The sequence below is a fragment of the Spermophilus citellus genome, assembly GCF_964194105.1.
Source record: "Spermophilus citellus genome assembly, chromosome: 14".
Lineage (NCBI taxonomy): Eukaryota > Metazoa > Chordata > Mammalia > Rodentia > Sciuridae > Spermophilus > Spermophilus citellus.
In genome coordinates this window covers 90197539-90220335 of record NC_138194.1, presented here as the reverse complement: position 1 = coordinate 90220335, position 22797 = coordinate 90197539, and the positions used below count along the sequence as shown (strand labels likewise).

At 47.4% G+C, this 22797-nt stretch overlaps 1 protein-coding gene across 4 annotated transcripts in view; it reads right to left on the bottom strand.

Moving 5' to 3' along the window:
• Nucleotides 1-14272: 14272 nt before the first annotated feature.
• NSMCE2 (NSE2 (MMS21) homolog, SMC5-SMC6 complex SUMO ligase) overlaps nt 14273-22797 on the bottom strand; it is a 228313-nt gene continuing 219788 nt past the window's right edge. For 3 of the 4 annotated variants that reach the window (XM_081266880.1, XM_081266881.1, XM_081266882.1), the window contains 3 exons: nt 21844-21944; nt 21355-21461; nt 14273-14626 (listed from right to left, as the gene is read on the bottom strand). In XM_081266880.1, coding sequence (XP_081123006.1) covers nt 14509-14626; nt 21355-21461; nt 21844-21944 — 326 coding nt within the window. In that variant the 3' untranslated portion in view covers nt 14273-14508. The remainder of the gene's footprint in view (nt 14627-21354; nt 21462-21843; nt 21945-22797) is intronic. The other variant, XR_014018868.1, reaches the window with a different exon arrangement.

Genomic DNA, 22797 nt, shown 5'->3' with positions numbered 1-22797 from the left:
GTCCTGTCCATGCCTCAGCCCTGCTAGGCTGGGTCCCACAGGGACAGGGGGCTTTCCATGCCCAGTGCCCTGGTCACTGTCCAGCAGAGGTGGAGCCCAATGCAGATGATCTCTGACTTTTTTTTTTTTTTTTGGTACTGGGGATGGAACTCAGGGGCACTCAACCACTGAGCCACATCCCAGCCCTATTTTGTATTTTATTTAGAGACAGGGTCTCACTGAGTTGCTTAGAGCCTCACTTTTGCTGAGGCTGGCTTTGAACTTGAGATCCTCCTGTCTCAGCCTCCCGAGCTGCTGGGATCATACATATGTGCCACTTTGCCTGGCGGTCTCTGACTGTGTGTGTGTGTGTGTGTGTGTGTGTGTGTGTGTGTTGCTGGGGATGGAACCCAGGGCCTTGTGCATGCGAGGCAAGCACTCTACCAACTGAGCTATCTCCCCAGCCTGGTCTCTGACTTCTGATGGTTCAATTTTTCAACTTTACAGTGATATGAAGAAGGTGCGTTCAGTGGAAATCATACTTCAGATTTTGCTCTTTTCCCAGGCCAGTGAAATCAGGTGGGAGCCTCTCTGGCAAGGCTGGGCAGCTCCCAGTGACCCCCCACATCATGGGGGGAAGAGAGACAACAGCTGTGGTGCACCTTACCTGAGACGCTCTGCACTTCCCTCTAAAGCAGGCTCCGTGTGGGAGGATCTCGCCGACCGCAGGCTAAGGTGAGTGTGCGCCCTGGCAAGCCAGCCTAGCTAGGGTGCCCCGGTGGCCAGGAGCATTCAAGGCATTTGCAACGTGTGATATTTTCACCTGAGCCCAAGGTCCCCGTGGAAGGCTGAGGCACAGCTGCACAGTGAGCTGACCTCAGCCCTCGGCTCACAGAGCGGGGCTCCTTCGGGGTCCTTTCTTTTCTAACTCTTTCCCACGGGGGTTTCCTGAGCTTTTGCTTCCATGTTCGCTATCTCACAGGGGGTCTAGAAACTAACGAAAGACATGACAATTCTAGAATGCTGCGATGTCCTTCATGTCCCCAGGTGATTGGCTCCTTGGCTGATTTGTGGAGAAACAAATTGACCCTCCAGAAAGAAGCTCCCCTCCCACCTCGTCCCTCTGGTCTCCTCTGGTGAGGAAGGCTGGGCTTCTCCTCCGCCTGCTCTGTCCAGAAGCTTCTGGAGGAAGGGGAAATGCACCCATCCCTTGTGCAACCCTGAAAGGCTGAGCACTGACCTGGGACTGAAGAGCATGCTCAGGACAGAGCCCACGGCAGGCTGGGGGGAGATATCGCCCTGTGGGAGGGGACGGTGTCCTGCTTGTCCTGCATGGCTCCTGTAGTGAGTATTATTTGCAGCTGTCTCCCAGAAGGCAGCCCTGATCTGTGGCACCGTGGGATCCACAGCAACTCCGCGTTCAGTGTTACCGTGGGGGGGCAGGTGGTGGCGGAACCCAGAGATAGAGATCCTAATGCAAACCACAGGGCGGGCAGCAGCGAGGAGAGGAGAGCTGAGCTGAGACTCACGAGGCAGAGGGCCAAGCCAGGTGGCAGGGCCCAGAGCCAGGGAAGAGCCTGGGCTGGCCCCAGAGCTTCCAGAGATGCAGGTCATTCTGTTTGGTCCCAAGGCAGAGTGTCGGGGCAGGGGACAGGCTGCAGGGGGAAGAACACACAGGAAGGGCAGGAACTGAGCAGGGAAGAGCTGGGGCCAGACCTAAGCCCCGGAGACCAGCAGTGTCCCCAGGAAGAACTGGAGACAAAGCCAGGGGCAGCCCCTTGGGGCACCCCTGGATGGTGCCCAGCCTGCCCTGTTGGCACCGCAGCAGCAGCAGGATGGACACACCTCCCCAGGACCGGCAGGCCTGGGCTTCCCCCCTTCTCCCCTGCAGGTGGTCTGGCCCCTCCCTTCCCTCTGCCAGTTCCTTTGCTCCCCGCTTGCCCAGCACAGTCCTCACCCTTCAGTGTTTTGCTCCTCCTCTGCCAGCTTCCTGTCTGTGGGCCTCACTTCTTGTCTGTTTTGTTCCCAGGATCCTAGATGTTGGGCTCACGGAAAATACTCAATAAATATTTATGGCCTGAGACCCTGCCAATGAGAGCGCCCACTTACTGAACACGTCACACTCTTCCTATGTTCTCCCGTTTAGCCTCACCATGACCCTCGCTTGACAGATAAACCCAAGCCAAGGGACTAAATAAAGTGGCACCAAGTATATGGCCACCAAGGGGCAGAGCTGGGGTGCCAACCCTGAGATTTAGTATCGCAGTTGCTGCTGAGTTCCCTCAGGAAAATAGCCTTAGCCTTCCCAAGAAGAGATGAACTCTAAAAGGGGACGTGTTTTACACCATGCACACAGACATACACTTCAAAGACCAAGTTGCAACACCTACATCTCCAAATTCACAGGGTGAATTTGCCAAAGTGGCGGCACTGGCTGAGGTATGGACACGATCCTCACTCACAGAGGGGGCCATGAATTTACTGGTAAATCTGTCCTGGAAATGGGGATGCACCTTCTCACACTGTGGCTAACCCAGGAAGCCTGTTAGCTCCTGATGCCTCCTGAGTTTAACTCTAAGCCTCAATGCCAAGAGTCCAGGGGGACTGGATAGTGGCCTCTGATGGGGTCAATGATGGACCAGAGATTGAACCCAGGGATGCTTAACCACTGAGCAACATCCCTGGCTCTTTTTTGTATTTCATTTAGAGACAAGGTCTCACTGAGTTGCTTAGGGCCTCGCTAAATTATTGAGGCTGGCTTTGAACTCAAAATCCTCTTGCCTCAGCCTCCTGAGCAGCTGGGATTACAGACATGCGCCACCACACCTTGCTAAGGAGTCCATTCTTTTTTTTTTAATATTTATTTTTTAGTTTTTGGCAGACACAACATCTTTGTTTGTATGTGGTGCTGAGGATCGAACCCTGGCCGCACGCATGCCAGGTGAGCGTGCTACCGCTTGAGCCACATCCCCAGCCCCAGGAGTCCATTCTTAAGGAAACTGCCATGTTGGAGTTCTTATTCAAACTGTGGACAAACGACAAGGACAGAGAGTGGTAGATGGGACCAAAGCCTGATATCATTTCTCCCTCCAGCCACCAGGGAGAGGGCGAGGGGTCCTTTTTCTTCCATCTCACAGGTGGGGCCTGAGACAGCTCAGGGGCTCACTGGAAATCCGTGGCCAGTCTCAGGACTCCAGGTCGATGCTACCCAGTGTGCCAGCCCCAGACCTTTTCTGTCCACTAGTCATTTGGGAAAGACAGTGATCCGAACAGTTAAGAAGCTGGTGTCCATCAAGAGCATCTCCTGCACACTGCACCAGGCCTGGAGCTTCCCAGCTCACTGGTGGGCGGGGAGAAGTCGGGTTGTCCCACCTGATGCAGGCAGCACCACGGCTTCCCCCACTGCCCAAGTGCCGGGCTCTGAGTGGCTCTGTGCTGGCCTCCTTCAGGGAGAAGAGGATGGTACAGACGACCACCCTTCACATCCCAGTGCACTGTTAAGATCTGAAAATTGTATTAAGTCCCTCAACAAAGCTGATTTCTACATTTTCTCTGGTTTATTTTGGATCATTTTGCTTGGGGTTTTGGCCTGCCTTCCTCCTCCCCGCCTTCCTTCTTCTTCCTTAAGCCTGTCTATTGTTTCTTAAATTAACCAAGTGCTAACATTTCTGCTATTTGCTACAGGACTTGAATACTTGAACAGAAAACACATACTGACCTGGCCTCTTTGGGACCCTCTGTCCATTTGAGTCCCCAGTAAGAACAGTGGCCTGCCCTCCCCTCTCTTTGCAATCCTGTGTTTCTGGGGTCCAGCCTCTGGACTTGCGCAGGCTGGTACCTGTTAGGGGCCTCTGCATCCCTCCCCCTATCCAAATTGGTCCTTTTTACAATGACCAAGGCCAGTGCCCCTGGCCCATGAAGTCTCCATTGAACACCACATCCTCAAGTCTTTCACTGCGTGGGGAGCACAGTGTGACCCTCTATAACTACCTTGAAAAAGATTAATTGTAAGGATGTGAATATGTATTTTAGAAAATGTAATTGCCCCATGTATTAATCTGTTTTTCATTTTTATAATGAAACGCCTAAGGCAGGCTCACTGCACAGAAAAGAGGCTTCTTTAGTTCATAGTTTGGAGGCTGAAGGTCCAAACAGCAAGGTGCGGGCTCTGTTGAAGGCCCCTCTTCCTTGGCTGCATCACCTCATGGCGGAGCAGGAGACTGTAAGGGAGGAAGAGATCACATCTTGAAACAGGAAGCCAGAGAAAGACTGCCCCCTCACTGACCCAAGGACCTCTCGGTAGGCTCCTGCCATTAAAGGTCCACCACTTCCCAGTATGCCACCTGGGGACCCAGCCTCCAACACAGGCCTCTTTGCAGGGAACGCACTTAAACAAATCTAAACAAAGGCTCCCCCACCTCAGTGCTGGTACCCCCTCTCCATCTCTGCGTCTGGTTGGCCTGTGTGTTATTCAGTCCTGGTGGTTCACACGCACTCCACAGACCACAGCCGCCTAGAAAGCAGGGACCCGGTGATGATCCAGGGCCAGGGGGTGCACAGCCAGGCCCCGCCCCTTCTCTGCCAGGCCCCGCCCCCTTTCCGCCAGGCCCCGCCATCGCGTGCAGAGCAGGGGTCACTCTCCCTTTCACAGGTGAAGGCACCAAGATGCAGAGGAGTGAATGGGAGCCACCTCAGGTGACACTGGAACTTGGGTCTGATGACTTGTCCAGCTGTCCCAGAAGGACTCTTGATGTCCCTAACCCGGCTCCGGAGAGCGCAGCTTTGCAGAACTGAGGCTGGCTGAAGGCACGCTGCCATCGCTCCTCTCTCACGGAACAGCCAAGCCCAGGCTGCTCCCCACTGCGATGCGGTTTGTGCCCTTGTGGCCACCTTGAAACGCACCTGGGTTTCCACATCCCCTGGGGTGGATCATAAGCCACCAGCCAGCTGTCGCCTCCCCTTTAGTTTCAGTGCAGCCTGCGGCTTCTTTCCTTTAGCTGACATTGGACAGCCTCCTTGCACACGTGGTCGGGTTGGGACACAGGTTGGTGCAAAGGCAAACACAGGCCACGGGACAAGACTGCCCCTCTTCCAGCTGCCAGGAGCGCACCTGTTTACAGAGCTCCCAGGGCCACCTGCTGCAAGGTGACGGATGGGGACATGCTGCTGAGCTCATGCTGACTGACTGGAGGAATGGCCGGAGTGCCTGTCAGAGCTCTGTGGGGTGACCAGGATTGTCAGCCCTGGAGACCCAGAAAGCCATGTGCTTGCTCACACTTCTCTTGGGACCAGAGGAGCCCTCCTGGGCCCATTTTTTCTGACATTCAGAGCAGCTGGGAGTGGGGGGAGGAGGGAAAAACGTGCCTTGGTACTGATCTAGAGCTTCACACTAGTGTCTCCATACCCTCAGGGGACTTCTTTAATCCCAGTAAGTGCACTGCTCTCTTAGGAGAGCCCTGGTCAGGGGGTGCTGCCGCCCAGCCCTGTAAAAGCCTTCCAGTGGCCCGCCCAAGATGATGTTGGCACCTCAAGAATACCCGTTCCTTTTCATTTAATATTACGTATTGATTTTAATGTGTTTTTAAATGTCCTGGTGACTTCATGTGTGTTATTTAGGAGAAGGCTAAACATCTTTAACAAGTGAGTTGATTAAAGCCGAGTAAAGCCACTCAAAAAATTAAGCAAATAATAATACGAGGCATGAATGGCTACGATCAGACTCTGATGGGGAAGCTTTAACAACTGGGCTTTGGGAAACACCGTTTTCCTGGAGAATCCCATTTTCATACCAAAATACTGAGCCCGCTCCAGCTGAGCAGGGGGTTAAAGTTCCCTCTGAACTCAAGATGCCAGGGGGCGTGGTGTGGTCAAGTGCAGTGAGAGGTATTTTTGTGTGTTGGTTTGTTTTCCTTGAGATTTTTACTATATGGTAGGCCTTGGCGGACAGATAATGAAGATGCCCCCACGAGGGGCAGGCAAAACTGAACTGGCAATGAGGGGTGGATGGGCCAAGGGAATTGGGACCAAGTGGGTTGTCAGTCTTTCAACTTATCAGAATATTAAAACAGAAAAAAAATATGTTCAAATTTTTATTCACCTCTGGTCTTTGTTGAGCCTTTAAGACTATGGTATTTAGATAGCTAAGCTAGGATATACGGATACGTTTCTTGTTCTGTTTTACTTTGTTAGCCAAACATGAACCCACTGGCTTGTCCTTATGTGCCAGGTCATCAGGGCAGAGGGCCCACAGGGGGATGCTTTCGACTCACCCGGGAAGCATGGTACACGCAGATTCCCGGGTCCCTCCCAGGATTCTGGCTTAGGGGGTCTGGGGTGGGCCTGGGCCATCTGCATTCTGGCCAGCTCTTCGGGTTGCGGGATAATGGTGTCCCTGGACCTCATTTTGTGAAACCTTAATGCTCAGGGGATAAGCATGACTCAGATGTGGATTCCAGCCTTGGAGAGCACAGCCCCGGAGCCAGGGATCCACTGTGGGGGGCAAGGAGGACAAAGCGCAGGGAGCCTTTCCTTACCGCCTTGTCTCCGCTTGGCTACTTGCTGCTGCTGGAACTTCAAAACCCCACTGACCTCTTCTACTCCAGTTTCACTCTTCTGTTCACCCCAACCCACGTGTTTTTCACTGAAGTTTTTTTTTTTTTTTTTCCTAGAACTTTGACTTGGGTCACTTTTTACCTCCCATGTCTCTTCATACCACCCTCAAGTTTTTCTCTAACTTTCTGGACGTTTGAGATTATTCTCATTCATGATTTTAATGTCCTTATTGACTCACTCCATCATCCACATCCCTTCTGGGTCTTTCTATGGTATGATTTTCTCCTTGTTATGGATCCTACTTTCCTGCAGGCCTGGAGCTTTTTGACTGATACCAGACATTGTGGATTTGACATTGGTGGGTGATTGATTTGTGTATGTGCATGCATTTTTTTAAAAAATTATTTTTGAGCCTTGTTTTGTTACACAAAAACAGTTCATTTTTTTAAAATGGTCAAAGGTCAGCAGACTATAGCTTATAGGCCAGATTCAACTCTCCACCACTTTTTTTTTTTTTACATGGTGGGTATTGAGGATTGAACCCAGGGGTGTCCCACCGCTGGGCTACATCTTCAGCCCTTTTTATTTAATTTTGAGATGGGGTCTTGCTGAGTTGCCCAGGTTGGACTCAGGTATGTGATCCTTCTGCCTCAGCCTTCGGAGTCACTGGGATTATCGATGAGTGCCCCTGCACCTGGCTCCCCTGTGCTTTATGGCTCATGAGCTAAGAACTATTTTTACATTTTTAAATGGTTGAAAACAGAAAAAGAATAATATTTTGTAGCTAATAATTTCTTTATTTTTTCATTCGAAAAACCCCTCTTCAACATTTCTTTCTTTAGTCATAAACATTTGTGATTTAAAAAAAATATATATATATTTTTTAGTTGTAGGTGGACACAATATCTTTATTTTATTTTTATATGCTGAGGATTGAACCCAGTGCCTCACACATGAAAATCAGTCTGTATGTAAAGTTTAATGGAACATGGCCACTCTCTTTCACTTCATACAGTTTAAGGCTGTTTTGATGAACAGAGACCACGTGTGCTGCAGAGGTGAGAACACTCACTGCCTGACCCCTTCTGCTTTCTCTTCCTCCCTCTCTTTTTGCGGTTCTGGGGATTGAAACCAGGACCTCGTGCTGGCTGGGCCATCACTGAGCTACATCCCAGCCCTTTTCATTTTTTATTTTGAGACAGGATCTCATTAAGTTGCTGAGGCTGGCCTCCAACTAGTAATCCTCCTGCCTCAGCCTCCTGAGGAGCTGGGATCACAGGTATGGCCAACACCCATCCTGCTTTTGAAGCTTGTCTCGTAGCATTGCTAAGCAGCACAGAGCATCCTATAGTCTGGGGCTCATTCTGCTCCACTCTGCCAGGTGACCTGTGAGGATTTTCCCTGGTTGATGGGAAAAGGAACTACTTGGGCCTGTGTGAGGGCCAGGTTTTGTTCTCTCTCTTTTCTGGTGATTCTTTCCTGGCCTCAGGAGGTTTCCTAGCTGATGACAACTCTGCCCATCTCTAGCCGCTTGATCTCCTGAATCCTCAACTCTGCTGACTCGGCGACTGCCCAGCCCCTGCGCTGCCTGCGTCCTGCGCTGCCTGCCGTCCAACGTGTGAAACCCATTGTTTCATAAAAATGACCAGGGCCCGGGGTGGGGCTCAGTGCTAGAGTTCTTCTAGCAAGGCTCTGGCTTCTTGCCCCAGTGCAGCCCGAGAATCAAAGAAAGTTGCATATGATAAATGCCATCCAGATTGTTATTGTTCTAGGTAGGAAGAGAAATTCCATTTCCCAGAAGCAAACCAGGAGCTGCATTTTAGAAGAAATCAGTACATGTACCTTTACAGCAGCCGTATCGCAGCATGAAAATATTTATAATTTTGTTGGTGATGAGGTCACAGATTCTGCTCATTCTACCGGCATCCTTTGCCTACAGTACTCAGTGCAGGGATGTTCAATCCCACTCACAGGTTGACGGAGGCATAATTTCTCCAGACCAATAGAAACCTGAATTTTATCCACAGTCCCCTGTGGCCACTCATGGGCCCCTGCACAAAAGCCTTGTGCTAACAGGAATTGTTTTCTTCTGAGGATTAAGGCCTCTTTCATTTCATGGCGCTTATTGTTAATTGCTTGTGGTGTGTTCCTAACAGAGTCCCATATTTTGTGCAAAATAAGCCTCGGTTTTTTTCCTCTGTGGGGAAAACAATCCTGATTCTTTTCAGCATAGCATCCGTGTTTCATCATCGCTGGTCTTGTTTGTGCCTGTTCTCTGGAGTCATCAGAGTCTCCGAATTCCTTGTGACTGTGGTGACCATGACTGGCCTGCAGACTCGGGCCCCATGCAGATGGCAGGGTCTCCTTCTCTGCACGATGACAGTTCCCACACATCCCAGAGGACACTGCGCCTTTGGTTTGAACGCACAAAAGATCATTTTTCTTTTCTTTTCTTTTTTTTTAAGAAAGTATTTACATGATTTCCTTTTTATTTTATTTTAGTGGTGCTGGGGATCAAACTCAGGGCCTCACACATACTGGCACATACTGTACCACTGAGCTGCACCCTTAGCCCCTAATGGTGATCCTCGGGTTGCTTCCTCTTATAGTGGTATATTATTTATCATTCCTAAAACCAACTGTTTTTTCTCATTCAAAAAAATCCCTCTTCAACATTCCTTTCTTTAGTCATAAACATTTGGGATCTTTTAAAACATACATACATATATATATATATATATTTTTTTTTTTTTTAGTTTTTTTATATTTACATGGTGCTGAGGATTGAACCCAGTGCCTCACACATGCCAGGTGAGTGCTCTACCTCTGAGCCACAACCCTAATCCCCAAATTCTCGATCATGATATAAGGTTGGGTTGTTCTGTCACCCCCCTAACGACTGTCTTCAGAGACTAAATTCTCATCTTTCACAAAGGCCACAAGAACAGAGAGAACTGGCCAAGGTTGTCATTCTATTATGCTTTTTTAAAAAATAGCCAATAGGTCTATACGTTACAGTTGGGAACTCGAGAAACAGCCCTTGGTAACATTAGGTTCTTTATTGCTATGAATCACTATTTAATTGTATCCTCTCATTAACCCTAATGACTTTTTCAGTAATTGCTTACTTTTTTCGGTACTTGGGATTGAACTCAGGGGCTCTTGACCACTGAGGCATATCCCTAGCCCTATTTTGTATTTTTTAGTTAGAGGCAGGGTCTCACTGTGTTGCTTAGCACCTTGCTTTTGCTGAAGCTGGCTTTGAATTCTCAATCCTCCTGCCTCAGCCTCCCGAGCTGTGGGATGACAGGCCTGCACCACCATGCTCGGCCAGTAATCGCTTTTTGAATCCTGGATCTTCTGAGGCTAAATAGATTTCTTATTTCACCCTAATCTTTAAGATAAAGATTGAGAAACTTCTCAGAAGGCTGGAGGAGGTTTGGCTTCCAGCTGAACCTGGGCCTCTGCTGGTTCTTTCGTGCCTGCTCTGTTCACACGTGACCAGAGAGCTCTCCCTCCGTGTGGGGACTTGAGGAGTTTCAGCTAGACTTGTGTCAACTCCACCATAATCCCGTTTTAGAACATTTCCCTCACCCCAAAGTGGTCCCATGTGCATTTGTTCTCTGTTGTCATTTCCAGGCTAGACCACTAGTAATCTTTCTGTCCCTATAGATTTGTCCCTTTACATTTATATGAGTAGATTCAGACCCTATGTGACTGGTTTCTTTCAAACAGCATAATGGTTGATTACCTTTTAAGATGTATCAATAAGTCCTTCAGTCCAACTCGTAGAACCAGACTGGAAGGAAGGGTACCAGGGGCTGGGGACAGGGGTGACCAGGGAGAGATTGGCCAAAGGGCATAAACTTCGGTTATAAGCTGAGTAAGTTTTGGAGACCTAAGATACAGTTAGTAATAATGCACTGTATCCTTGAAATTTGCCAAGAGTAGGTCTGAAGTGCTGCACTACACAACACTCAACCTCGCTCCTGCCTGGCGTGGTGGTGCACACCTGTAATCCCAGTGACCTGGGAGGTTGAGGCAGCAGGATCTCACAAGTCTGAGGCCAGCCTTGACAGACAACTTAAGGAGAATCTGTCTCCAAATAAATACATAAATACAAAGGGCTGGGGATGCAGCTCTGTGGTGTCGTGCTCATGCATGTTTATTGCCAAACAGTTTCCCATGGTATGCATTCGGTGTGTTTGGTTTCCTCATTCACCAGTTGGACCTCTAGACTGTTTTCATTTTGTTGCTCCCACAAACCATGCTCTTACGAACATTTATACACGAGTCTCTATGAACAGATGCTTTTATACAGGAGCGGAATTACTGGGCCCTGTGATAAGTTTAACTTCTTAAAATGCCAAACTATTTCCACAGTTGCAGCATCAATTTGCATTTCTGTAAGCAGTGCAGAAGGGTTCCCGTTCCTCGTTCTACCTGCCTCTTTTCAGAATAATTATCCCCTCCATGAGTCTGAGACAAGCCAGATGGTCTCCAAAGCCACGGATTTCCACCCCTCCGGGAATCCACCCCCATCCCATTTCCCAATCAGAAGTTTTTGAGAGCTTTCTGTTAACTTGTTTGGAATTTTGTTACCTGACTTCATATTTCTTCCCTTTGCACGACTTGCACACAGCACTCACATACCTCCTACGGAATGTAATTTTTTATTTTAATTGTTGTGCTGAAGGGCCTCTACCACCAAGCCGCACTTCTAGCCTGGAGTTTAATTTTTTAAATGTCTGCAACAACTAGACAAGTCCTACAGGGGGGATTTAAAAAAAAAAAAACTATTTATAAGACTAGCAGAAAACATGGCATTAACTACGCCTTAAAAATACTTATTGAAAAAATAATTGAAGATTCAATGTACCCATTTGGCTCAAATATATTAATTTCTATGTCAGCCTATTTCCTTCAAAAGGGCCACATACTTCCCACAGGACCTATTAGTTGAACATATGACAGAATCTTAAAGCTTTTTTTAAAAAAAATTCCTTACAGAGATGTCCAAGTGTCCTAGTTGTTGTGAAAACCGGAGCCCCGTGGAGATGGGTTGTCCAAGCCCGTGATAGTCAGGCCCGTGAAGGAGAGCGAGCGCCTCTCCGGGGAAGCCCTGCCATAACGGGTGGATGCTGGGAGAAGAGGGGAGTGTTGGAGAGAGAGGAGGGGTGCTGCCCTGTGGTTCAATCCTGAACGCCAGGCCAGAACTTCAATCTACAGGGACACGGGGTTTCGGGGTGTGCTGTGAAGTCACCCAGGCAGAGTCCTAGCCGACTAACAGGGGAGGGGCAAGGTCAGTTAGGAGACCAGCTGGAAGGCTGGTCAGGCTCAGAGCAGGGCAAGGAGGGAGGCCTGGACTTGGTGGTGTCTGCAGTGAGAACCGGGGCAGGGGCAACCCCAGCTGTACTAAATGTGGGGATGACTGGAGCCTGAGGCCCGGGACATGTCAGTCACAGCACTAAGGGAGATGGGCAGAAGTGCTGGCCCGCTGGTCATGTACTGCCTGCTAGGGCCCTGGACAGAGCCATGGGCCGGTGCAGCCTGCTGATCGGTTCCCATACAGGCTTGACCATGTACAAGCATGTGACACTGGCAAAGGACTTGATGACTCAGCCTCGGTTTCCCCATCCGAAAAATGAGGTAATAGCAGCTACCTCCTGGGGCCGTGGGGAGGACTGGCTTGCGTGAAGCAGTGAGATGCCCTGGCCAGTCGTCAGTTCATGCCGGCCTTGGGCCCTCAGTCCTGCAGGTTTCCTCTGTCCTGGTCAGGGATTGTCTGCCTGGAAGCGGTACCCACCATAGGTGTTTCCAGCAGGACACTCCATGTCAGGAGTTTTCCAAGGTGAGAGAAATGATCTTCTGGAGTCTGTGGCAATGTTTTAAACTTAAAAAGTTGAAAGCTTCTTAAAAAAACTATTATTAAAAAAATGCCACGTCTACACAAGTGTCCAAGCGTCACGTCAGTTGTATCTGGAACATTATTTAGCTGCAATGTGTGGTTTTCAAATGTCCCTCATGGGACTCTGGGACTGTGTGGGCCAAGGGGAGAAGGAAGCCTACCTCCTCTTTAAGCTGTCTTATGTGTTGGATTTTTAAGTTAGAGAGCTATGATTTCATTTGAAGAAAAAGTTCCACTTTTGTTGAAAACTCCTGTAAAAAATTTAATAAATATGCCAGTTGATAATAACATTCAAATCATAAAATGTTTAAAAATGAAAATAAACTTTATACAAAACTTCAAATCCTTTAATTGGCTAGACAAATTTATAAAACAGTTTCTGAAAACTAAAGAAGAAAAAATTTCATAGGATACAAACACCGTATCTTTCCCACAGTGGAATGGTGTTATTTTGCATTTTTCTAACTGGTATTGGTATTCACTGCAATATACCAGGATTCTCTTTAGAAAGAATTGGGAAAATGCAAATCGAACATTGGGCAAGCATTTGTGCATGTCTCTATCTGTTTAGGAAACAGTATTTCACAAAAGAACCACATTCCATGAAAAGTATGTTTGCTCTGGCCTCAACATCGCCGTTTCCTCAGGAAAGCCTGATTCAGATAAAGCATGTTAGGAAACTCAAAATCACTTTGTAGGCAAGTGAATGTCATGAAAATGTTTCCAAAATTAATTCTGCCATGTTGAATCACGCTTTAACTCAAATATGTGTTAATATTTCACGGCCTTCACTGCCGTGTAGTCGCCAAGCCCAGTTATTTCCTTCATTTCAGTTAGACTTATTTTTGCACACATGTTTTTTTGTAAAAGCTTTGGCTTTTAAATGTGAGCTCTGAATATATTTTTAGATCCTAAATAAATCAACTGGGAGAAGGAGAGCATGGAGTTAAGGATGAAGACCTGGGGCCAGGCGACTGAAGCGCTGGTGCCAGCTTATCCACATCCTAGGTTGGCGACTTTCCCCAGATTACTTTACTTCTCTGTGCCTCAACCACAAAGTGGACATGATGAAGTACCTCTCTCATCAGGCTGTGAAGCTCACAGAAGTCAGTTATATGTAAAGTGCTCTGACTAGCACCTGGTACACAGCAAGCTCTCAGTAAGTGTCAGCCATCATTAGCTATTCATGGTTTCCTGGTGCATTGAGGGTACGCTTCACTGGATTTAATTCAATAGTCTGGTTGATAAAAGTTCATTAAGGCAGACAACAGATTAGTGCTTTTCATGCAACCAGAATGTCATTCAAGACACTCAATCTAAAGGTCCTAGTGCTCATACTCTTGGGGCCAAGGGCCTGGGCCAGCATCTCCTGAGCGCCTTTACTTTACAGTGAGGCTCCGGGGACCCCTGCACTGGGGCACTTGCAGAGAGCACCCAGCAGAGCCCCGAGCAGCCAGGGTATGCTTGCTGCAGACAACACTTTAGACCATGCAGGCTGCAGTGATTCCCACCATGGGATCAATCATTGTGGCCCTGGTGAGCCTGTTACCAGAGAATGACGCCATTCAGGAAAGACAGGACAAATAAAAGCACTTACAGATTCAGAACTGTCAATTATACAAAGTCGTAACAGGAAAGTAAACTGGTTTTGCTTGTGACTGAATGCTATCATTTACTAAACTTATAAAAAAGACTTTTCAATTAGGGAATTTCTTTTTTTTTCATTCAAGTATCAGTAAAAACAATTATAAAAGTCATTCTGATGTATAAGAAATAGAAAAAACTGTAACTTTGGAACAATTTATATTAGGAGGTGTGCAGACAGGACATGCGACAGGTAATACAAGTTTTATTTCAAATGATAAAACACTTAAAAATAAACAATGTAATGTGCTTGCATTTTTATTATGTAACTTGAAAAAAATGCCTTGGATTTCACTTAAACCATCAAGTTTTAACCCAAACCAAGTATGCGGAGCAGCCAGTCCTGAGCTGCTCTGACAAGCATCCTTCGCGTGGCTGGCGGGGGCGGGGCGGGCTGCTGACTCCCCGTGGCGAGGGGATCCTTCCTACTCAGGCTGGCGGTACTTCTTCTTGTTGTGGCTCTCAATCGCCCTTCTCAGTGCTTCATCCTGGATGAGATCAGACATTCTTATATCCGTGTGGCTACAGCCAATTTTGGGGCAACTGTAAGGGAGAAAGAAAATCAAGTCAGTCCCCTGGACTCTGATGCCTTAAGCAGAAACTTTCACATTCAAGTATTTTAAAAAAAAAGTTGAGAACATGTTAAAAATCACACTGATGAATGCTCACTTAATTCTTCACTGAGAACCCACCCGAGCCAGATTCTGTCCAGGGGCTAAGGACACCAGCAATGTGCCAGCGGGGCTCTTGCCTTCCCTTCTCATGGGAGGGACAGACAATCACTAAGTGACCAAACAAATGCCCCAAGTTCAGGTGGCGCTAAGTGCAAGAGGCAATGAAGCGAGGTCAAGGGAGGTCCAGGGGACAGTGCGTTGGGGCTGGCTGTCCCGGGATGGAGCCAGGCAGCCTCTCCAGACTGCTCTTGAGCGAGCCAAGGAGGCCTGCTGGATGCTCTCAGTGAGAGTAAGGCCTGGGTCACTGAAGCAACCAGACAAGGGGGGGCCTGGGAGGTGACGTCAGGGGACCAGTGGGACTTTGGGCTTATTTTAAGTAGGAAGAGAAAACCCTGGAGGCTTTTGAGACAGGGGAGGGATGTGACTTAGTTTCTATTTAGAAAACTTTACCCCGGCTGCTTAAAGGAGAACACAGGTCCATGGGCAAGAGTGGAGCAGAAAGGAGAATAGTGTGGTGTCCCATCCCCAGGAGGAGCCAAGGGCAGTGTGGCTGATGGTGGCAGCAGGTAGAATGTAGGGGAAAGGAGAGGTGGGCAGGTGGGCACCTTGGCGTGCCCTTCACTGAAACAGGAATAACGGGGGAACAGCCTGGGGATGGAACCAAGTCTTGACTCTCTGTGCCGCTCTGCATGCCCACGAGGCTCCCGGGACCTTTGGGAGGCCTGTGGCTGAGGAAAGCAGCAGGAGTCATCCAGGAAGCAGTGGACGCAAAGCCTGCTTGGTTTAGATGGGGCCTTCTGTAAAGGTGGGGGGTTGGATGAAGTCACCCGATTTCTTCTCACTGGGAGCCAGATTTGGGTAGGGTCAAGGGCCCGGTGTTTGGAGTCAGCTGACCTAGGCCTGGACTCTACCATTTTGTTCCTTTCTTTGTTGGTAGACAAAACTGGAAATGTCCAGCCACCTCCTGGCTGGCCGACCAAAACCTTCCTCCCCATATTCCTAGAGAGGCCTAAGGGAGGAGCCAGCACAGTTGTGAGTGCAGAACACGGCAGATTTGCTCCCCCTGTGGGCCTCTGTTGCCCTGATGTAAACTGTGTGGAGTCCCCGTTTCACAGGGTGACAAGTAACATGGTGCTCCCTAAAGTTCATTCCCTTCTCTGTCTCCTATGACGGTCACGTTCCCTGATCATCATTCTTCAAAGAAGTTTTCAAGTTCCTGGCCCATCCACATCTCGCATGTACCCAGGGCACATGCTCATTAGCTTCTCTAGGGACAGCGCTGTGCAGGCTTCACCAGACAGCTGTGAGGTGCCACCCAGGCTCAGTCACGCCAGCAGCAGTTCTCCAAGAAGCCCCAGTATGACTGAAAACAAGTAAAGAGGAAAGAGAGCAATGAGAAGAGGCAGGAAGGTGGCCCTGAGCTCTAAGTTATCTAGTGGCAGAAAGTCCAACAGCAAAATACGAGAGAAAGGTTTTCTTGGCCCTGGTCTCTGGACAAGGAGTCTTTAAGTTAGAGGGACATTCATCAATGTAATGAATAATAATCATGTGTTTGATAATCTTTTAAAATACAAAAATGTGCCCTGTCAGGGCACACAGTCAGGAACATATGTCGAATGACAGTTGTAGAAAGATGTGACAGGAAAGGGCCCAGGCTGCCTTGGCCCAGGCAGGCAGCACTCTGTGGATCTGGCTTTGCATTAAGCTAAGGCTTGAGGAATGTACAGTTTAAAAATGTATCGTTTTTTAAGCCCGAGTCCCTGAACTCTGAAGTCTCAAAGGGAATTATTTCTCCAAATATGAAAGCAAGCAGTCGAGAATATGAGGAAGATACAGGTACTAGGGAGAGTTCAGAAGAGGAAGTTCTCCTAACAGCTTCCAGGGCCTGAAAGGTCACAGGGATAACTCTCCTTCAATCTGCCCACCGAGCGAGCATCGCCTGCCAGGCCTCCCTCCTCCGCCGCGGAGAGCCAAGTCTAACTCCAGCAGCCAGACGGTGAATAAGCTGGGGACAGGGAAGTGGAGAGTGAGGTGGGGAGGACTTCCTGATGACATGAGTGGTGCTGGTCAGTAACTGAGAACATTTTGAGAACGTCGGCTAGAGTTAACACCACTCCTCGGCACAATAGCACCTCTCTTCACTTCGCTTCAGTGGGTGGGAGCCCACAGAGACCTGTGTCAAGGAAAGAGGTTTGAGCTCACTTAGGGGACAGGCTCTGGGGATAGTAGCAGGAGGCAAATAGCACCCCCAAGGGGAGCCAGATGGTCTAATGACAAAAAAAAAAAACAACCCCAAAACAAACAAACAAAACCCCCCCAAAACAAAACAAAAACAGAAAACAACCTAGAGTGACAGAGACCTGGGCTCCACTCACTGGCAAATGACTTTCTTCTGTGCCTGAGCACGGGTCGCTGTGAGAAACGAGGACCACTAAGCCTTCCCTCCAGGCCCTATCATGAGCAGCTCTTGCCCCGGCCCTTGGCTGCTGCTCCCCACTGACCAGGTGGTATAACCTGGGGTGCATGAGTGTGCCTAACCAGGGAGACTTCCTGGAGGGAGGCTGACGCAGAAGCCAGGGAGAGCCTTGCTTCCTACCCCACCCGAAGAAACAAACACAAGTTTTTAAACTAAACACAACAAAAGGCCACAATGCCATGGTACTGAATCAGGGCACTCCTGCTCTGGAGAAACTCAGTGTAGGCATTAGGCCTTAATCCCCATGACATGTCGGTGAGCAGTTAGGTGTGGTGACACCCGCCTTCCGCCTGCACCACTGTCTTTAGGAGTCAGACATACAAGCCTCGAAGGAGAGGCTGGTCCTGAACCTGGGTCATAGAAGGGCATGGCATTCCCTAGCATGGAGCCAGCATCCGGGTCTGATGAACAAAGGCGACTGGCCCTTAGGCGTCCCACTAGGCTTCGAGGAACCTCAGCCTGAACATCAGTTCAAGAGCACAAGAACTTGAGTCTTCCGAGTTCTTGAATCTAGGTCCCGAGAATTCCAAGCCCCAGGAGGAAGGTCTCTAGATCCCTCAGGAAATGTGAGTGGGATGGATTCCTGTCATACCTAAACACAGAGAGAAACTCCATGCTATATCCAAGTCTCAGATAATGTGTCACAAAGCAGTGAGATAAGCCACAACAGCTAACACTGTGGGCCTCGCTGACCCTACAGCTATTTGTTTAGCACTCTGGACTCCAAAAAAGAGCTTTCTCAAAGTGCTGTGATTTTCTTTTCTTCCTTTCCTTTTTTTTTTTTTTTTTGAGAGAGAGAGAGAGAGAGAGAGAATTTTTTAATGTTTATTTTTCAGTTTTCAGTGGACACAACATCTTTAATTTTTTTTTATTTATTTATTTTTTAGGTGGTGCTGAGGATCGAACCCAGCGCCCCACACATGCCAGGCAAGCGCGTTACCGCTTGAGCCACATCCCCAGCCCAGTGCTGTGATTTTCTACTGCCAAGCTGTGCTGGTCCAGATATAGAACAGACCTCCTGACCATTCCTGGGTTCCCTAGAACTCTGAAGTGATGTTCATTCCCGCTTCATAGCTGAAGAAGCTGAGGTCGAAAGGTCCGATGGCTTGCTGGTAAACACAGTTGAACCCACATTTCTACTCCACTCGATCTGGTTTTATGTATTCTGAGATATGACTGTGTGTTAACTGTAGCTACTGTTCATCAAGAAAGCAAAACAATGACTGTGATAAAATTAGAAATATTCACATGAAAGTCATATGACAGCCTTATTTGTAAGATGATAGTCTTAGGATTAAGATATATTTTAGGAAATTGTTCTAACTACTGTACTTGGGGCGAAGGTCTATATAGCCAGTGGAGAGAGCACGTCCTAGGTCTGAGCATGCTCAGGGGGGGTCCAGACAGTGCCTGGTAACTCAATGACCTGTAACTCCAGCCCAACCAAACACAATTACAACAATCCAGGAGGAAGAAGAGATTTCTCAAACTGGATGTGTCACAGACATTTTTAAACAAAGGGAATCTGGTGCTGCTCATCTAACATGTATCATGGGAAATGACACCAGTTTGTGCTGAATCAGAAACCTCTGGAGTAAGTGGTGAACAGGCCTTGGATTCTAATCTGCTGCCAAATGTGCCTGGAACTGAGGACCTGCCTGCTCTTCCCACTGGCTCCCATGGTACCCAGCACTCTATTTTCCTCCTGTTTGCTGGTGAATGTTTAGTCTGCTTTGCTGGATCATTTTCATCTGATTGATGCTGTTGTTGACTAACAATGCTGTTTTGAGGTTGATATCAGGATCTGCAACAGGGCTGAGGGAATCTTGCTGGCTCTCCACTGGTGACTGCATCTACTCCAGGGCTGTCTCTGATGACAGATGAGTGGGTTTGACTTCTGTATATAACCTCACCATCGCCAGCTCAGAGTCTTCTACCAAGTTCCAACCCCACATTTCCTACACCTCCTGGACATTTCCAAATGGTTGTATTCCTGATACCTCAAACTTAGCATGACCAAAATAGTCTCTTGTAATCACTTCTAAACATGTTCCTCTAACCACCATCCGTGTTGGTACCCAGATTAGAGATGAAAGCACGCTCTTACACACGCCATGATCCTTGCCTCCATCTGTGAGCTCATTCTCTATGATGTAATTTACTGCAAAAGCACCCTGAGTTTCTCACATTCATCCTCTTTAATCTTTTGGGGTAACTTCCTCTAGCTTGGCTTATCTTACTCCCTGAAAGCTCTGCAGTCTCCCATGCCTACAGAGTAATAAGACCGGCGCAGTTGCAGACGGTGTAGGCAGTTAAAGCTAGAGGATGGTGACAGCGGGATAATGTTTACTGAGTCTCATCTCACCATCTCCCAAGTCCCTTAACTACTTTCCCTGTATCTTATTCAATTTCCAAATATGCCAATGAGACAGTTACAACTATAATCAACAATTTAGAGATGAGGGAACTAGTGAAATCATGAAAGTGGCTAGAAGATTCTCCTTCACCATTCTCTGGAATTCTCATTTCTCAAGGACCAATAAAAAATACCTTCTTTGTAAATCTGTAGGGTTCTCCCACTTAGACTCAGTTGTTATTATTAGACTATGAGAATTTGCAGAGTGTCAGACACTCAAAAAAATATGACAGAAAAAACTTTTCTAAATGATGTTACTCAAGTGCTTGTAAATGTCATGTGCAATAAATAAATAAATAAATAAAGGCAAAGGACGCTAGAAAGTCAAAGTATGTACCTAAGAGGATCCATCTAATTGCAGTGGTGTCTCTGCGATGCATCTGGGGCTAGTGGTGAGAAATGGGCCGTGCCAGTCCTTGCCCTTTCCAAGCCTGACCCTAGAGAATATCATCAACTGTAAGAAGGAAGAGGTATCAGATCAAACTAACCAGGAGAATCTATTCTTAGCTATTATGTTGACATTTTTTGCTTGCTGGAGAAGGAACACAGAAAAAAAGTTAGAAGGAGATGGAGACTTGGAAGTCTAGAAACAAAGAAAACTATACTCAGAAAAGAAAGTGACAGGTTCACTAGGGAAATATGACATTTCAACCATAAGGAGGAAATGAAAACAGTTAAAAATGCACTAACAGTCTATGTTTTGCGACCATTAGGATACAAAACTATTATTCTAGAATAGATATTGTAAATTACTTGATTAAATGACCATCAGGATAGTTCCAGTCTCCAATGCCCTATCACTAAGTCCACACCCGGGTGAAGAGTCCTGGGGAATTCCAAGTTGTGGTTTGGATCAGCAGATTTCTGGGTGGTGGAGCAGCAGACAACACTTCAAAGCAACTGTTATCAGAGCCTAGTGAGAGCTGCTCACACCTGCCACTGCAGCCCCTGCACAAGTCAGTGATAAGAGCACCAAACAGAGTCAAAGTCAAAGCCAGCACATCTCACTAAGACTCCCTTACAGGAATAGGCTGTGGCCCCCAGGTTGTGGGGGTGGAGGGATGGGGAGAAAAGGGATGTTTCCACAAAACTTCCAGTTAAAAAAAAAAAAAGAAAGAAATCTCACATTGGTTAGTTATCCATGAATTTACTGAAATCTTTTGGGAAGTTATTTAAGTAATTAAATATATGAAAGTTTTCCCAAACAATTAAATCTTAATCATCAAGACCATAAGATATGAATTCTTAGAATGTTGACATATATTTTTTAGAACAAATTATCTATACTACAGGAAAAAAAAAAGTACCATTCCTTCCTATTTGTGCAAGTGTCCATGCCAAGAGAGAACTCTGTGTCATGGTTCTCCTTTATTCTCCTCAGGCTACTTTTTTTTAACAGTGCAAATTCATGAGAATCCTGTTATCCAATGATTAAAATTTGATCTGACTCTTTTTCTTGGGTTTTGGGGTGTGGCTGGAGTACCACACCATGGCTTCTTCCTAAGCTGATTTCTAATCTTCCCCCTGGGTTGTCCTTCCAGAAAGCTAGCTTCCATGTTTACAGTACTGAGGAAGTGAAGTGATGCAGGAGATGGGCCAGGAGCTCTTCCCCAGCAGGACACCCCGCCCCTGCTGGACACCCCACACCGCCCCCTGACGGATGACCACTAGGGAAGCCTCCACTTCCTCTCCCACATCCACTCACCAGGCCTTTTTCTTCCGTTTGTGCTTGGACTCAATCATGCGGACAATGGCTTCCTCTTCGTAGGTGTGGCCACACACTTTATTTTTCACTGGCTTCTTCATTTCCAACTGTAATCAAGGAGACATTAGGCTTTCAGGAATGATAGTGATCAACTGCCAGTGGCTTTTTTCCCTAGTCCCAGGGTGTGTATGTTTCAACTTCCCATTCTCATGGCTTTAGATGATTATTAGGCTTTAGATAAGGAAATGCAAGGAGACAATGACACTAATGTCACTGAACCCTAGGGCCATGACTTCATTCCCAGATCCTTAAGGGCACAATTAACAGGAAACTCTTCCCAGCCCCAAATCTCTTTAGCCCTCATCACTTTTCTCTTCCCTTCTCCTCCCCAACTCCAAATGTGATATCAAATCAGAGAGCAAACAGGAAGCTTTCAGACTCTGTGAAGTTAAGTGCTCTTTCTTTCAGGGGAGGAAGGAGGAAGCCTACCTGTGTAATGGGGCAGATGAAGTTGGTCTGACTCTGGGTCACAATCATATCTTCATCAACTCCTTCTGTTCCCTCAACCTCTCTGTCTGCTTGTAGACCATCTAGAGGAAGAAGGGGAGTCGATGAGCCTCCTTGGCCCAATTTCATGCCAGAGAGAGAGGAAGGAAGGGAAGAGTGAAGGCCAGTAGTCTCTAGGGTCCTATCTGGAATTAGTCCAACAGTACAGGCCCTTGGATGCATGTGACTCTGCTCTAAAGAGAACCCTGCAGGGGACCTGATTCTGTCCAATTTTGATATGGAAACTGAGGCTCAGAGCAATAAAAAAGCATTTTCAAAGTTCAGAGAATTATTTGTAAGTACACACTGCCTGGGAATCAGGAAGGTCTGACCTCAGAGTCATAGGACCGGCTTATCTGTCCCACATCTAGCTGAGAGAGACCCTGGGCAAGCAAAGCAGCCTGGGTTAAAGCTTGTAGTTTTGGTTCAAAGATGAGAAGAGGTAAAGCATGTGGCTCTCAACTCAAGGAAATAATCAATAAATGGCACTGACTGATGGTGCTGAGGTTCTTAAACTTTGGGGTTGTAGGTTTAAATCCTTTTGTACTTTTCAATGTTATTGAGGACCTTAAAGAACTCTTTTCATGTGCATTATATTTATTAATATCTATCACATTAGATATTGAGACTGAAGAATTTAAAAAGAAATTATTACTTCATTTAAGAACAATAGTAACAAACCCATTACTTGGTAACATAGCTACCAATAAAACAATTAAAAGTATTATACTGCAACTGTAAGATGATCTGATATGGTGGACTCCTGGATGGGCTCTTGGAACCCCAGGTCCCTGGAGCACATCTGAGATGGCTGAGCAATGAGTGGCAGGGCTGACTTTGAACATGGCACTATCTGCTTCTGAAATCCTTGCTCATTACATCATACTTGTCCCTTGC